This window comes from Loxodonta africana, chromosome 10 (assembly GCF_030014295.1).
Source record: "Loxodonta africana isolate mLoxAfr1 chromosome 10, mLoxAfr1.hap2, whole genome shotgun sequence".
Lineage (NCBI taxonomy): Eukaryota > Metazoa > Chordata > Mammalia > Proboscidea > Elephantidae > Loxodonta > Loxodonta africana.
In genome coordinates, this window is record NC_087351.1 from 85,842,821 (window position 1) to 85,859,631 (window position 16,811).

The 16,811-nt window shown below is 44.0% G+C and overlaps 3 protein-coding genes across 5 annotated transcripts in view; 2 read left to right on the forward strand and 1 right to left on the reverse strand.

Annotated features, from left to right (window-relative positions):
* HEATR4 (HEAT repeat containing 4) overlaps positions 1-16,811 on the reverse strand; it is a 40,439-nt gene that overhangs the window by 8,705 nt on the left and 14,923 nt on the right. Inside the window, 10 exon segments of the mRNA XM_010588909.3 lie at positions 3,590-3,648; positions 5,349-5,508; positions 6,045-6,123; positions 6,732-6,921; positions 7,733-7,802; positions 8,614-8,794; positions 9,510-9,628; positions 11,906-12,010; positions 12,661-12,821; positions 14,229-14,408. Coding sequence (XP_010587211.1) covers positions 3,590-3,648; positions 5,349-5,508; positions 6,045-6,123; positions 6,732-6,921; positions 7,733-7,802; positions 8,614-8,794; positions 9,510-9,628; positions 11,906-12,010; positions 12,661-12,821; positions 14,229-14,408 — 1,304 coding nt within the window.
* On the forward strand, positions 1,448-7,593 carry RIOX1 (ribosomal oxygenase 1). 3 transcript variants are annotated; one of them, XM_023546350.2, is made up of 3 exons: positions 1,448-3,767; positions 4,390-4,566; positions 4,734-7,593. In XM_023546350.2, exon 1 carries the CDS (start codon positions 1,512-1,514, stop codon positions 3,468-3,470), a length of 1,959 nt encoding a protein of 652 aa, XP_023402118.2. In that variant the 5' UTR covers positions 1,448-1,511; the 3' UTR covers positions 3,471-3,767; positions 4,390-4,566; positions 4,734-7,593. The 3 variants fall into 3 exon arrangements, with proteins under 3 accessions (XP_023402118.2, XP_064148788.1, XP_064148787.1); XM_064292718.1 differs by having other exon boundaries at positions 1,448-4,566; positions 4,720-7,593; XM_064292717.1 differs by having other exon boundaries at positions 1,448-4,566.
* LOC100670605 (acyl-coenzyme A thioesterase 1) overlaps positions 4,459-16,811 on the forward strand; it is a 47,919-nt gene continuing 35,566 nt past the window's right edge. Inside the window, exon 1 of the mRNA XM_064292719.1 lies at positions 4,459-4,566. The gene's annotated coding sequence lies outside the window, so the exon portion shown is untranslated. The remainder of the gene's footprint in view (positions 4,567-16,811) is intronic.

The following is a 16,811-nucleotide window of genomic DNA, read 5'->3' on the forward strand; positions in this document are numbered from 1 at the left end:
TCTTTGATCCATTTTGAGTTCATTTTTTGTGTATGGTGTGAGGTATGGGTCCTGTTTCATTTTTCTACAGATAGATATCTAGTTTCGCCAGTACCATTTGTTGAAGAGACTGTCTTTTCCTCATTTAATAGACTTTGGTCTTTTGTCCAAGACCAGCTGCCCATAGGTGGATGGATTTATATCCGAGTTCTCCATTCTGTCCCAATGGGTTATGTATCTGTTGTTGTACCAGTACCAGGCTGTTTTGACTACCATAGTTGTAGTTTCTGAGATCAGGTAGTGTGAGGTCTCCTACTTTGTTCTTCTACTTTGATAATGCTTTACTTATTCGAGGCCTCTTTCCCTTCCATATAAAGCTAGTAATTAGTTTTTCCATCTCATTGAAGAATGCTTTTGGGATTTGGATCGGAATTGCATTATATCTATACATCACTCCAGGTAGTATTGACGTTTTCACTATGTTGTCTCCCTATCCAAGAGCATGGTATGTTTTCCATTTATGTAGATTTCTTTTGGTTTCTTGCAGTAGTGTTCTACAGTTTTCTTTTTATGTCTTTTACATCCCTACTTAGATTTATTCCTTAGTATTTTATCTTTTGGGGGGCCATTGTAAACGGTACTGTTTTCCTGATTTCCTTTTCAAAGTTTTCTTTGTTGATGTAGAGGAATCCAACTGATTTTTGTATGTTGATCTTGTATCCTGCCAATTTGCTGAATCTCCCTAATAGTTCCAGTAGCTTTCTTGTGGAATCTTTAGGATTTTCTACGTATAGGATCATATCACCTGTGAATAGTAGTGATATCTTTGCCTGGCTTTGATGTCAGAGTTTACTGGCTTCATAGAATGAATTCAGGAGTATTCCTTCCTTTCTATGTTCTGGAATAGTTTGAGTAGAATTGGTGTCAACTCTGCCTTCTGGGCTAGGGCTTTTTGTTGTTGTTGCTGAGAGGTTTTTTTTTTTTTTTTTTTTTTATGACCCCTTCAATTTTTTCTTGTTATGGGTCTGTTCAAATTTTCTACCTCAGTTTGTGTCAGTTTAAGTAGCTAGGGTATTTCTAGAAATTTGTCCATCTCCTCCAAGTTTTCACCAAATTTGTTGAAGTACAATTTTTCATGCAGTTCCAAAATTAGGACGTTCTGAGGAATCTGTAACAGTATTCAGGGACTAGAAGGAAAAAATTAAGTAGCCAACTTTCTCTTGGTGTCCCGAGCAACTTGATTTTTAAACTGCCCTCTTTGTACGAATCCTTGTTAATCTGCCAAGGATTCTGCCTCTCCAGTGTAAAGTCATGAATTTAAATGAAGGTTGCCGTGATTGCCGCTAATAAACGAAAGTAGGGTTTGCGTTTGCTGAAAAGAGGAGCCGGTAGGTTCTGATAGAAGACTGGTGGGAGTGGCCAGCCGAGACGTGGCTGGAGGCCGCGCCCCCTTCCCAGGGTGCACCGCAGCCGCTGCGTGCTTGAACCCCTTTCTGGCTTGTTCCGGCTCGGTTCCCGGGAGTGTCTGGATCATGGATGGGCCCCGGGCTAGTGCAGGGCTGCTGAGGCGAGGGCGGCTGCGGCGCCGGCGCCAGCCGCAGCCACACAGCGGGTCGGTCCTGACCCTGCCCTTGAGGCCCAGGAAGATCCGAAGGCAGCTGCGGAGAAGTGTTGCGTCCCGCATGGCCGCGATGAGGGCCCAGACGCTGCCGAGCGAGGACTCGGAGGACTCGCGGGTGGAGTCGGCGGTCGACGATCCCGGTGACCCGCTGTCTGATGGGGCGGCGGTGGCCGTTCCGGATGCGGCCCGGCGAGAGTCGTACGGCCACCTCGGGTCTGCAGAGCTGCTGGCGGCGCCGCTGGAGGCCCCGCCCGCGGCCCGCTCCCTGCAGACTCCCCGCGCTCTGGTGGAGGCGCAGACCCCGCCGGCCTGCCTGGTGGAGGCGCAGACCCCGCCGGCGCGCTTGGTGCCGGCTTCGGTGCCCGTCCGCGTGGTGGAGACCTCGGCCCTGCTGTGCGCTGCCCCGCACTTGGCCGTCCCACCGTCAGTGGCCCCTGCGACACTGTCGGGGCCGCAGGGGGATAGCACCGGTGGGGAGCTGCCCTGGGGCTCCCCGCTGCAGCGCGTCCTGGCCGAGCTGAACCGCATCCCCAACAGCCGCCGGCGGGCTGCGCGCCTCTTCGAATGGCTCATCACACCCATGCCGCCAGAGCATTTCTACCGGCGCCTGTGGGAGCGGGAGGCGGTGCTGGTGCGGCGGCAGGACCATGCCTACTACCAGGGTCTTTTCTCTACCGCGGACCTGGATGCTATACTGCGCAAGGAGGATGTGCAGTTCGGCCAGCACCTGGACGCCGCGCGCTACGTCAACGGGCGGCGCGAGACCCTGAACCCGCCGGGCCGTGCTCTGCCCGCCGCCGCGTGGTCCCTGTACCAGGCCGGCTGCTCTCTGCGCCTCCTCTGTCCGCAGGCTTTCTCCACCACCGTGTGGCAGTTTTTGGCTGTGCTCCAGGAACAGTTTGGAAGCATGGCAGGCTCCAACATTTACCTCACGCCCCCCAACTCACAGGGCTTTGCCCCCCACTACGACGATATCGAGGCTTTCGTGCTGCAGCTGGAAGGTAGGAAACTCTGGCGTGTCTACCGACCCCGTGTCCCGACCGAGGAGCTGGCCTTGACATCCAGCCCCAACTTCAGCCAGGAGGACCTGGGTGAGCCGGTGCTGCAGACTGTGCTGGAACCTGGGGATTTACTGTATTTTCCTCGGGGCTTCGTTCACCAAGCCCAATGCCAGGATGGGGTGCACTCTCTGCACCTCACCTTGTCCACGTACCAGCGCAATACCTGGGGCGACTTCCTGGAGGCCGTACTACCTCTGGCGGTGCAGGCTGCAATGGAAGAAAATGTGGAGTTTCGAAGGGGTCTACCTCGAGACTTCATGGATTACATGGGGGCACAGCATTCCGATTCTAAGGATCCGCGAAGAACCGCTTTCATGGAGAAGGTGCGCGTCTTGGTAGCCCGCCTGGGACACTTTGCCCCTGTCGATGCCGTGGCTGACCAAAGAGCCAAAGACTTCATCCACGATTCTCTGCCCCCTGTGTTGACTGATAGGGAGAGGGCACTGAGTGTTTACGGGCTGCCAATTCGCTGGGAAGCTGGACAGCCTGTAAACGTTGGGGCCCAGTTGACTACAGAAACAGAAGTCCACATGCTTCAGGATGGGATAGCTCGGCTCGTGGGTGAAGGAGGCCATTTGTTTCTGTATTACACAGTGGAAAACTCCCGTGTTTATCATCTGGAAGAGCCCAAGTACTTGGAGATATACCCCCAGCAAGCTGATGCCATGGAACTCTTGCTCCGCTCCTACCCAGAGTTTGTGAGAGTGGGGGACCTGCCCTGTGACAGTGTGGAGGACCAGCTTTCCTTGGCAACCATGTTATATGACAAGGGGCTACTGATCACCAAGATGCCTCTAACCCTAAACTAGCTTCTTGTTGATTGCTGGAAACAAGACAATAGTGGTTTTCCCCTACGACCACCACCTTTCTTCTAAAAACTTACGTTCTTACCTTGATAACCTTCATTGAAATGTGTGCTCACATTTACCTTTATGACTGCTTCAATGTCACAAACCTCAGACGGTCTTCTGGGAATAACCACCTCATCTAGGTACAAAAGTAAGAACAGAAGTTGGAGGTGAAAAAAAGGAGCTGTATCCACAGAAGTAACCTTAATCCCTGAGCACTTCAGAGCACCAACCTCATCATCACCCTCAGGCTTCAGTGTACTGTGTAACACTTGCTGGGTCACTCTGCTTGAGACATTAGAAGTTTTTATTTGGGATTTGCATCCTTCATTTGAGTTTTCTTTCATCAGTTTGGGGGGAGGGTTGGGGTCAGTATCCTGTTTGTTATTGTGAGTTTGTACGAACATTAGAAAAGTTATTAAAGTGCCAAAGAATGTTTCCCTTTTCTAAGGCTAGATCATTATGTGGGATAGTTTGAAGGAATGTGGGAAAGGGAGGAAGAGAGGGAAAATCTCTATTGGCTAAAGTGGAAAGCAAATTGGGGTGGTTGTGGGATGTAAAAGGAGCACATCAAATATTTTTAAAGAAGAGAAACTCATTGGGGCCAATTCTTTAACTTTGGGGGTAATTTATTCATTTTTAATAATGCTACTTGAACCCCAAACAGGACAGTCCTATTAGAAAATTTACCCACTAGCCAGGTCAGCTTCATGAGTATTTTCTGCTTCTGTTTAGTGCTTGCTTGCATCAGTGGCTGGCATTGCTCCCAAAGGGGCCGCACATCACTTATTTTGCTGTCGTAGGCCTCAATTTGTAGCAAGCTGACCATGAGGGAAGGCTGATGTTCAAGTCACTTTCCACTCTCATTTTTTTCTGGCAGTTGGAAGAAACCTCCCCAAATCTGGCAAGTGAATATTCTCATGGTTGGTGGAAAAGAACCTGTACCAGACTGAGCACTGGACTCGGAGCCTGAAGACCAGGGTTTGGGGTGGTGGCTGGTAGGTAGCTGGCTGAATGACCTGAGGCTGCTGCTGCCACACCTGGTCACACAGATTTTGTAAGTATATTTTGGAACAGCTTGATTTCTCCACCCACCTCTCATTTAGGTTGTATTTGGAACTCTTAAGATTCTATCACTGTATCTGGTAGGTTCAATTACATAGGGTTGGAAACTTATAGTCTTTTTTTTTTTTTTTTTAATTTATAAAAGCTTGTTGTTTTTAGGTGCCATCGAGTTGGTTCTGACTCAGAGTGACCCTGTGTACAACAGAATGAAACGCTGCCTGATTCTGCACCATTCTCACAGTGGTTGCTGTGTTTGAGCCTGTTGCTGCAGCCACTGTGTCAGTCTCATTGAGGGTCTTACTCTTTTTCACTGATGCTCTACTTTACCAAGCATGATGTCCTTCTCCGGGGCATAGACATGCATAAAAGCAAAAATGATAACTCCCCCTTCAGCCCCACTTTCCAGAGATAACCACTATTAAAGGTTAAGCTTTTTGGACTTTTTTGATGCTTAATCAAGCATATACATAGTTTTTTTGGTATTGTTTTTAAAAGACTCAAGTTTTCTAATATGGTCTTTTTTGAACTAACTTTCAAATCAGGTCAGATAGAGCTACCACATTTTTTTAAAGGTATAAAATAGCAAATGAATAAAAACTTAAGGTCAGGAAAGTAACAGAAGGACGAAGAGGGTGGTGGCCAAGAAGGAAAGAAAATAGCCTCTCCTGATTATTTCAGTCTTATTGGGCTTGGCACCGAGTGCTCAAACATCCAGATACGGGGAAAGGCTTACTAAAGAACTCAAAGCATAGGACTCATCCCTAGGAAACCTACCCTGAAAAGTTTCTTGGAGAAGAGTACTGACTTTCAGTGGTGTTTGTCCCTCTTTGGGTGGTGAATAAACACGTTTTGCTTCCTCCTTCACTTTTCCTATGACAACCTCGATTTTGAATATTTTCTGCGTTAGCAAATCCTTTTGGCTTAGCATTTGAATCTAGATCAGAACAAATGATGTTAAAAAAAACACCTGCACTAGGCTGCAAATCATCAAAAACACTAATAAAGCCACTGATTGCATCATGCTTATAAGTATTAGGTGGTACATAAATGCTTGAAAACACCCAGATTAAAAATTAAGGAAAGTTAAAGGAAAAAAACCTAGGGACCAGCCCCAATCCCCCATTCTTTCTGTATGCCTGCCTGCAGAAAAGAATGAAGAACTTGGCTTTAGGGCATGGAGGACAGAAAAGGGGGACGGAGGGAAACAGTATCTCAGAAATACAATAACCTTGATTTTGACGGCTACGTAATAGGACCAACGGGATTTTTGTTTTGCCAATAGGATTTTATAACCTGACCTTGCACAGATGTTTTCTATCTTGAAATGATATGATATCTGTGTCCGGGGTGATAGAGGCTATTTTATAGTGGAGGAAAGGGTATATATATATGCTTAGGGGAAAAAAAGGGTCTGAGGAACTCTTGAAAGTCCTGAATTTTCCCTTGAAAACACAGCTTGCACTTATCTACCCTGTTCTTGATCTCCTGAAGCATTTCTTGGTTTCCTTCATTTTCTAAATTGAGCATCTTCATTGCCTGGTAAATTTCCCTGAAAGATAAGAAGGACTTCTTAGATTGTTCTTCCATAGCTTTAAAAAAAAGCATGGGAATGGGACATATAGGCAAGAATCTTCAGTTCTAATCCTAACTGTGCAGTTTTGCTGAGGTTTATCTACAAAAATAGTATGAAGCTTAGCTTATAAGGATGTTGTGCAGTTTTGAGATGATATATTTGAAGGTACTAATTAGGTGCCATTTGCTGAACATAACTCATTAATCATCACCACAACTCGATAAGGTAGACTATCGTCTGCACTTGATACATGAAGAAATGGGCTCAGAGAGGTTAAGTAACTTGCCCCGGCCCACATAGTAAGTGCATGCCACAGTTGGGATTCAAACCCTGGTCTTTGACAGGGAGGGCTTGTCATGGTAGGCACTTAATAAATGTTAGTTGAATAAAAGGATAACTTCAAACCACTGGGCAGAGGACAGGTGGTTGAATTACACAGTAGTTGGTAAGTAGGTGAATAACATGGGTGAGCCTGTGCTTTTGTCATCAGGCAGTCTGGAAAGGCAGGGACATAGTCTGTGAACAGGGACAGGAGAATCAGCAGTACAAGAGGCTGTGGCAGGAACCAGAGCTTCAGCACTTACTTTAGGACAGCATCATGATTCTCCAGGAGCAGCACGTCTAGGAAGGTGTCCCTGACCTGGTCACCTTGAAGTTTAAGGGCTAGTATGCTACGGCAAGCTTCTAGTCGTACACCAGGTGATTCTTCGTAGTGGATAGCCCAAAGCAGGAGATCTGTCAGCTGGGGACTCACTAGGCCAATCTGTCCCAAAGCTGTAGGGATTGAAGGGAAGCATGGTCCTGTGTCACTTAAGACTTGGCTGTATCCTAGCATCTAGAAATGGCCTTATTAGTAAATAAATGGTGTAGTCAACCACATGGTGAATTGAGTATTACAAATAATATCTTCCTTTCTGGATGGCAGTTAATCACCATTAGAATTTTAGGGGTAGGTTGGAGGTGAGCATTATCTCCAAAGGATACCTAGGAGGGAGTGTTCCATCTCAGCTTGTCCAATAGCACATGAGCATAGACTAATTTACATTTTTATCTAGGAATGAGATATGGGACAGAAAACTCAGAATGCCAGCCTAGTCAAGGAAGGGTGATATGGAAGGGAGGCACAATTACTTCACAGGTTTACCTAGGGCTGGTTCTGCTAGGGACTATCAAAGAGAAAAGCAATGTCAACAATTCCTAAAAAGAAATTCTGGAGAAATGAGAGGGCAAAGGTTTAGATCTATGTCAGACTTGCATCTGGTCTGACTTTTATAGAGTCCTAAGATTGAAACCTCCAAGGGAAGTAAGCTGTATCCAACAGTGGGTACTTACTTGGAACTTAATCCTAATTCTGTTGGCAGTAACTGTCTTGCCATCCCTTTGCCTTTACAAGTTTGATATAGACCTAGACTCAGGATCCTTAACTAAAAAGAAACTCCTTCCCTTCTCGTACAAGGAACTAATCAGAAGCTAAGATCATCCCCGCCCCACACCCTACCCCCTTCCTAGAGAGTTTCTGGGGATCATCTATATTAGCATATTGGAACGTATTTGAGGTTGAGGAACGGGACCACTACTGTAATACCTCGAATGGCAAAGGCCTTGATTTTCCAGTAAGGATCTCTCTGCATCAGATTGAGGAGGCATTCAAGCACCTGGGATGGATAAAAGTCAAGTGTTGAGTAGGGAGGACCAGAACAAGAGTGAGCCAGAGCCAGGGACCAAACTTGTCTCTAATATGCACTATAACTGAAAAATGACCTTCCAACAATTCTAGTGACAGATGAGCTGGAGCCCAAAGTGCCAGCCTGTACACATTGTGTAATCACTGATTTATCTGGTCTCTAGATTGATTTGTCTCAGCCCACATCTGTGGCATACATGCTTCTTTTGGACGTCTCAATCAGGGTTCCCAGTAATAACTAGGGATTATGTTATAACCCAAAAGTACCTGAGTGGCACAAATGGTTAAGTGCTCAACTACTAACTGAAGGGTTGGTAGTTCAAACTACCCAGAAGTACCGTGGAAGAAGGCCCTGGGGGTCTGTTTCCAAAAGTTCACAGCCACGAAAACCCTATGGAGCTGCAGTTCTACTCTGCAGCACAAGGGATCGCCATGAGTCAGAATGGACTTGACGGCAGCTGGTTTGGTGTGGGTTTTGGGTTTATGTTATAACGCCGTTCACTGGGATTGGTCCTAAAGCCCATCAACAACCAGGTAATGAGAAGCTAGTTAACTGAGGTGAGAACAGAATTAGGTAAACATGGATATACCCTAGAATGAAGTCTGAGCTGAGTGGTAATTAAATGTGGTCCCAATTGACTGATGTGGCCTGTATATACCACTTCATCATCCTGGTTTGATCTCTCTCATTCAGTATCCCCACAGAATGGTAAGTGTATTATGCATAACAAAGGGAAGATCAGGTCCATCAGGTAAGATGGAAACATGACTCCTTGACTTACCATCTTGTCACGGATCTGTAGTGCTCCAGCTGCCAAACAGGCTTCCCGCCGCACTGCCACAAAGTCATCATTGAAGCAGTTGAGGAAGTTTGGGAGAAGCTTGGGAGTCATGAGCTTGAGCCCACCAATCAGGGAGAGGGCTTCCACACGCTCCTGTGAGTTTCCTTGACCCAGCTTTACTCTATGAGACACAAGATGATTTTTTATTTTCCCTCTCTGTATCTACCCTCCCTCTGTCCATTATCCAGTCGCACCTCTTCCTAGTCAGCCTTATACCCATTAGGTTAAGCAACCTCAAGTATCTTATTTACCTCCATCCCTATTACCTAGCGAATGCTGTGTTGACTGAATGAATAAAGGAAGGTTTCAACGTGTACCCCTTGGCACAGTCAGGGTCTCTTCTCCATTGCCCTCATGTGTGCCCTGTTCATTCCTGCATCTGGCAACCAGCCTGGAATGGCTCCTTTTCTATGTCTATGCAGTCTTATCCATCCACCATGAACCTTGACCTTCCTCCTCTAGCCCAGAGTGAGCATTCCATTTTTCTGCAGTAGCAGTTATGGTATATGCCATTTTTTCTGATTTTTAATATAATTTCTTAAAAATAGGTATTTGTATATCTTGCCTGTGTAATTAGAATCATGTCATACTTTTGAACTCCCTCAAACAATGCCTAACACCTAGTGGGGTACTCAGTTAGTACTTCTTTCCCTAGCCACTTTGATAGTTTCTGTAGGGGCTGTTAACTTTTTCGCTTTGTAAAAATAATCCTGCAGTGGGACATAGTACTATGCTGAGCATGCAGAAAATCTCAAAAAATGCTGGCTGGCTGGATCCCAGGCGCCTTGAACACTTCTTAGGGAAGTTTCTGTCTGCATGTTGAGACGTGGTCTTACCTGATCTTGTCATGTACCTCTTTCCCAAGGCTCATTTGCCCCAGAGCTAGGGCAGCTGCTTGTCTCACTTTCTTATTCCAGTCGCTCCACATCAGTTCAATCAGCTTATGCTTCATATCCTACAAGTAGTGATAATTGTTAGCTACCATTTATTGAACATTAATTTTATAACTGAGACTGTGCTAAGTGTTTTTTACCCGTGGTATCTCAGTTCACTTAATCCTCCCAGTGTAATGAGGCAGATGTAACGATTTACAGATGATAAGATGGAGGTTCAGCTTAACTTGCCCAAGGTTAACCTGGTGAGTACTGGAGGTCTGTTTCCAAAGTTCATGCAATAAACTATTGTGTTGGGACCAATTTAATTTGTACCTGAGAGACTTAAAAAATTTAAGTGGTATATTAATAGCGTGACCAACTTGCCCCAGTTTGCTTGAGACTGTCCCGTTTTTGTACTGAAAGTTCCGTGTCCCAGGAAACCTCTTAGTCCCAGGCAGACCAGGATGGTTGGTCATCCTATGTATTAAAAGTCTATTTCTCTTATGGGAGAGGAAACAAAGATTGCTATGGTTGTACTCAGTATTTTTGTAATTGTGTCCAAGCTATTCTCCTTGCCTGAAATATCTCTTCTCCACTCTACCTGGTAACCCAACCACACATTGCCATCGAGTCAATTCCAATTCATAGCAACCCTATAGGACAGAGTAGAACTGCCCAATAGGGTTTCCAAGGCTGTAAATCTTTACAGAAGCAGATTGCCACATCTTTCTCCTATGGAGTGGCTGGTGGGTTCAAACTGCAAACCTTTCAGTTAACAGCCAAGTGCTTTAACCACTGTGCCACCAGAGCTCCTCACCCTACCTGGTACCTGTTGTTTTCCAACTCTCCCTTTAGGATTTAGCTCAAATAGCATCTTCTCAGTGAAGTCCTATCTGCCCTCCATAAGCACAGGAAATCACCAGAGTGACATAGCTACTGCTGTCATGGCTATTTGTAACATTTACCATGAGATCCTTGAAGACAGAGAAGACATTTTATTCATCTTCGCATCCCTAGTGCTAGTCTAGTATGTAGGATGTGGTCAGAAACTGCTTGCTTACTGAGTGAGTGAAAGAACTGATGGACATACTGCCTTTCTTAATTCCAGCAGTCTGACATGAAGCCTTCATGTTTTTACCTTGTCCCCTGTGAGCTCTGCATACCTTTTTACTTTCAGTTGGCAATCCTTAGTGACAAGTGCTGAGGAGGCGAACATGCAAATGCATCAGATATTGTTAAAATTATATTGTTAAAACACAGATTCTGATTGAGTTGCCCTGAGGTGAGTCTGCATTTCTAACAAGCTCCCATGTGATGCCTGTACTACCAGTCCAGGACTTTAGTAGTAGGGTACTACAGCACTTGAGACAGAATTAACTCACTCTAAAATATCTTTATGTGATTACACTGAATGGCCAGAGTTTGTGCTTCCTACCTCAAAAGGTGAGGGCTGAAAATAAAATAAATTATTTAAAAAAAGGTGAGTGCTAAAGAGTGGAAGGTATTCACTTCTCATGGGAATGGCAGTGTTCTGGGCCATTTGGGAGTTACCCAATGTTACAAGAAAAAGAGTGGAAGAAGAATCTCATTTGGGCATCTGAAGGTGGTTTGGAAATAATGGCAAAAAGGAGGTCAGGTGAAAGCCTAAGTGATAGTCATAGTTTCCCTTGCCTTATATTCCCTTTTTTGTTCAAGTCTCGTTCACCTGTCCCACACTCCTTCACAAAACTTTAACTGATGAGTTCAGCCCACACTAATATCTTCTTTCTTTCTCTGAAAAATTTTGCGAGTGTCTTACATTTATTGCTTGTTCTTAAAGCATTCGCTTGTGTTACCCTTGTTGCTCCAATTACACTGTCAGTTTTTTGAAAGTAGGGACTGTGTTTTATACCTTCTTCATGTGTGTGCTGAACATTCTGGGAGAGTCACCGTAGACACTAACAAAGGTGGGTTGTTGAGTAGTTTAAGTCAGTGCTTCTCAAACTACCTGTGATGAAGGATCAGTATTTTGGGGGAAAAAATATGTTGTTGATAGAATCTTTTATAAAATATATTGGTGTTGAGACAATGTCAAATTACTATAAAAGTTTCTAAACTTTTGCTCTCTATGTTTGTACTTATCTCATTGTGGGTCAGTTTGTGGACTGCCACCACACTGAGAACTACACTGGCTTAAGTCACAGAAAGACATGTCAGCATTTGAAGACAATTTTGGATTAGTGGTCTGGGGTAGCAATGTGGAGATGGAGATTCTTTTGGTAAGAATGGGATGGTAGGTAGCAACAAAAAGTAGAAGGGCCCCAAGCCCAGCCTTGCTTAAGCTTCCTGTCCTCGAAGTGCAGAAAGAGAAGATTTACCAAACTGACATTTCCACTGATCCGGGACAGAGCCCGGCAGGCAACAATCCGGTCCTTCCATTGACGGCTGTTCAGCTCCACAGCAAGCATGGTGTGTATCAGGGTCTGAGGAGATGGAAGGTATGTACGGGTATTCACAGTCACTTTTAGAGGTAATGAAAATCTTGGAAGGGTTACATCATAACATGGTATCCAGCATAATTAATGTCACAAGTACATGAGCTGCCCATCCCTAGCAAAGCAAAGAGTGGGTTTACAAGACATGGGGTACTTTTCCATCTTAGCGTACTGACTCTGGGATCATAAATCTGGGAACAAAATACAGATTTAATAATCTGAACAGAAAACTAGGGCCTTCTCTCCTTGACTTTAATTGTATTTATCCTTAAAATGATTTGTGTATGCCTCAATCTTTGTGAGTTTCATATTTCTACTGAAAGTAACTAAACACACTTATCGGTATGTACAGTTTTCCATGGTAAACTAGGAGAAGCAAATTCTCTGTCATGACTCATTGCATACACAGTTAGGAACCATCTTCAGTCTGCTCTTCTTGCCTTTCCCTTGGCTGTATTGGCACTTTTTGTATATATCTCTGTGCCCAGGTGTACCCATGCTTAGTCCACTTTCTATCTATGCTTGAGATCACCCTACCTGACCACCTGCATTTTGGATTGCTTACATACACTGGCCCCAGAGGCCCACTTGTCCCTCAAACCTTGGTTTCTTTTTCTGACGCTCTAATGGACACATACTGTCTTCCCGCTGAGATGGCTCAGGAGAATACAGGATTGGTCCTCAGTGTCCTCGTCCTTCTTGTTAAACAGTTGATTGAGGATCCTCTTAATTACGGGGTAAGTGGCATCACCTTCCAGAGCCAAGCACTGCGCTGCAGCCCAGCTGTCCACAATATTACCTGCCACAGTAGGATGGGGAGGAAGAGTCCAGAATGGTGATCTGTTGTCCCCCAGAGAAAACAGCCTTCGGATTGGTACCCAAGGCTGCTACCTGCCTAATAGCTTTCTCCCCTGTGTCCCACTCATTCTAGAAAGCCAGTCTGCTATTTAAACCATATTTAAATGAGTCCAATCAAGGTTTTAAATATAAACTGAAAAATCTCAACCTGAAGAGTCAAATCCTAAAACACTCCTGTTAGGTAACAACAGTAAGGCACTTCTCCTCTGCAGATGTGTTTCCTCCCGGAGGCTGAGAAGGTGGGGTGAGGTTCCTAAGGCAGGTGAATTAAGCTGTTGAGTGTCTGGAGAAGGCCGAACCAGTAACCCAGTTATTCCCCACATCAAGACAAGGAATGACCACTTTCCAGAGCAGGTACTGTGGGCCTGTCATCTAACAGCCTTCTTGACTGACTCCAACAGTGCAGGTGAACCATGCCTAGAGGTTAATGTGCAAAAGTGGGAAGCATGATGTGTTCAGATACTGATTTTTAAATTTTCGCAAAGTATTCATTAATACTGTTACATCATCTTTTCAAGTTAAAAAAAAAGGTGGCCTTTGAAACTATTGCCCTGAGATCTTTAAACCTTAAACCAAAAATATCCCCTGAAGCCTTAACACCAAACAATAGTTCAGCTTAACTAGTAAAAAAGGTCTGCCTTGAGCATTATGCTTTTTTAAGAACCATCTATATGGGGAATCAAATTGGCAATAGCAATTCGAAAGATTAGATAGAAACCTTAGGGGGCAATGAGTTTATGTTAATAGGGAAGGAACAACTCAGAAAAGGAGAGTGAGAATGGTTGCAAAACTGGAAGAATGTAATCGGTGTCACTAAATTGTACGTGTAGAAACTGTTGAATTAGTGTATGTTTTGCTGTGTATATCCTCAAGAATAACAACAAAAAAGACAAAAATAACCCGTGAGAGAGGGTGCAGGAAAAGGCCATTTTCATGTACTGCTGGTGAGAGTATAAATTGATACCTGTTTTTTGAAAGTCAATTTAAGAACATATATTGAAAATATTAAAATTTTATAACCATTACACATCAAAAATACTAAATATTTAAAAAAATTAGGTGGCATGAAAATAGGTGTGGTTTCTACTCAAATGTATCTATGAAAAGCTTAGCTATTTTATCCTTGACGTCATAGCCCACGTACCACTTGGTGGCAGTCCACCTCTTTTTGTAAAAATATCTAGAAGAACTAATTTCTGAGTGTTCTACTATTCATAAACCCAAACCTCCGATAATACAGCAGACATCACAGAGCATGATAATGGAAAGGCAAGGATTGGGAAAAGCTGATGGTTAGGTAATTCTTTACCTTCTATTCCTAGGTCAGAAATAACAGGGAGCTACTCACCCTTCAAAAGGGCAGTCTGCATGATGTCCCGGGCAAGGGTATTATGTGACTGTATGGCATATTGGCATACCGCTGCCGCCATCTGTACATTGGCATTCTTGTCACAAAGAGCAGCCTTCAGCGCGGGCTGTAGCACCTCTGGCAAGTCCTGGATAGGTGGGTCATTCACAGTCTCCACATCTGTGATCAGAAGAGGGCCAGGTAAGAGGGTACTGGCCCTTTTGCTTTTCTGTTAAACACACCTTCCTTTCTAGTGCCACATGGCGGCGAACTTTGGTCTCAGTTGCAGGTGCTTACTGCTACTTAAATGTAACTAGAGTTAGCTGAGCCCCTGCAATGGACAGGATTTTAGGGTTCAGGACAAGCCATATTAGGCAAGGTACAGCTACCCCATAGGGGTTCCAAGGCTGTAATCTTTTTTTTTTTTAAATTGTACTTTAGATGAAGGTTTACAGAACAGACTAGTTTCTCATTAAACAGTTAGTACACATAATGTTTTAAGACATTGGTTAACAACCCTATGACATATGAACACTCTCTCTTCTCGACCTTGGGTTCCCTGTTCCCAGCTTTCCTGTCCCTTTCTTCTTGCTAGTCCTTGCCCCTGAGCGGTGTGCCCCTTTAGTCTCATTTTGTTTTATGAGCCTGTCTAATCTTTGGCTGAAGAGTGAACCTCAGTAATGACTTCATTAAAGGGTATCCAGGGGCCATACTCTCGGAGTTTCTCCAGGCTCTGTCAGGCCAGTAAGTCTGGTCCTCTTTGGTGAGTTAGAATTTTATTCTACATTTTTCTCCAGCTCTGTCCAGGACCCTCTATTGTGATCCCTGTCAGAGCAGTCAGTGGTGGTAGCCAGGCACCATCTAGCTGTACTGGACTTAGACTGGTGGAGGCTGTGGTAGTTGTAGTCCATTACTCCTTTGGGCTAATCTTTCTCTTGTGTTTTTAGTTTTCATCTCCCTTGCTCCTGAAGGGGTGAGACCAGTGGAGTATCTTAGATGGCTGCTCACAGGCTTTTAAGACCCCAGATGCTACTCACCAAAGGAGAATATAGAACATTTTTTTTTAATATAAACTATGTTATACCAATTGAGCTAGATGTCCCCTGAGACCATGGTCCCCACAGCCCCCATCCCAGTAATCCGGTCCCTCAGGGAGTTTGGATGTGTCTATGGTGCTTCCATGACCTTGCCTTGTACAAGTTATGCTGGCTTCCCCAGTATCATGTACTGTCTTACCCTTTACCACTGTTACCACTTATCTATTGTCAAATTTAGTGATTTTCCATCCCCACCGCTCCGCTCCCTTGTAACCATCAAAGGTTGTTTCTTTTTGTGTGTAAACCTTTTCATGAATGTTTATAGTAGTATCTCATACAATATTTAACCTTTTGTGATTGACTTATTTCACTCAGCATAATGGCCTCCAGATTCATCCATATTGTGAGATGTTTCAGAGATTCATCCTTGTTCTTTATGGTTGCATAGTACTCCATTGTGTGTATGTACCATAGTTTGTTTATCTATTCATCTGTTGATGGGCATCGAGATTGTTTCCATCTTTTTGATATTGTGAACAATGCTGCAATAAACGCAGGTGTGCATATGTCTATTCATGTGACAGCTCTTATTTCTCTAGGGTATATTCCTAGGAGCGGGATTGCGGGATCATATGGTATTTCTATTTCTAGCTTTTTAAGGAAGTGGCATATTGTTTTCCAAAGTAGTTTTACCATTTTGCATTCCCATCAGCAGTGCATAAGAGTTCCAGTCTCCCCACAGCCTCTCCAACATTTTTTTTTTTTTTAATCCTGCCAGTAATGCTGGGGGTGAGATGGTATCTCATCATGGTTTTGATTTGCATTTCTCTAATGGCTAGTGATCTCCAGCATTTCCTCATGTGTCTGATCACTGCTTGAGTGTCTCCTTTGGTGAAGTGTCTGTTCATTTCCTTTGCCCATTTTTTAATTGGATTTTTTGTCTTTTTGTTGTAGAAGTGTTGGATTTTCCTGTAGATTTTAGAGATTAGAGCTTCGTCTGATTTGTAATAGCCAAAAATTTTTCCTCAGTCTGTAGGTTCTCTTTTTACTCTTTTGGTGAAGTCTTTTGATGAGTTTAAGTGTTTAATTTTTAGAAGATCTCAGTTATCTAGCTTATCTTCTAGAGTTTGTGTATTGTTAGTTGTGGTTTGTATCCTGTTTATGCTGTGTATTAGGGCCTCTAGCATTGATCCTATTTTTTCTTCTATGATTTTATAGTTTTTGGTTTTATTTTTAGGTCTTTGATCCATGTTGAATTAGTTTTTGTGTATAGTGTGGGGTATGGGTCCTGTTTCATGTTTTTGTAGATGGACATCCAGTTTTGCCAGCACCATTTGTTAAAAAGACTGTTTTTTTCCCCATTTGATGGACTTTGGGTGACCATCAGTGAATGAATTTACATCTGGGTTCTCAATTCTGTTCCATTGGTCAATGTATCTGTCATTGTACCATTACCAGGCTGTTTGAACTACCATAGCTTTATAGTAGGTTCTGAGGTCAGGTAGCACAAGTCCTCCTACGTTATTCCTCTTATTCAGTAGTGCTT

Bases quoted from the DNA above. Each gene is read 5' to 3' on its own strand.
- RIOX1 (XM_064292718.1), top strand. From the start codon at position 1,512: ATGGATGGGCCCCGGGCTAGTGCAGGGCTGCTGAGGCGAGGGCGGCTG.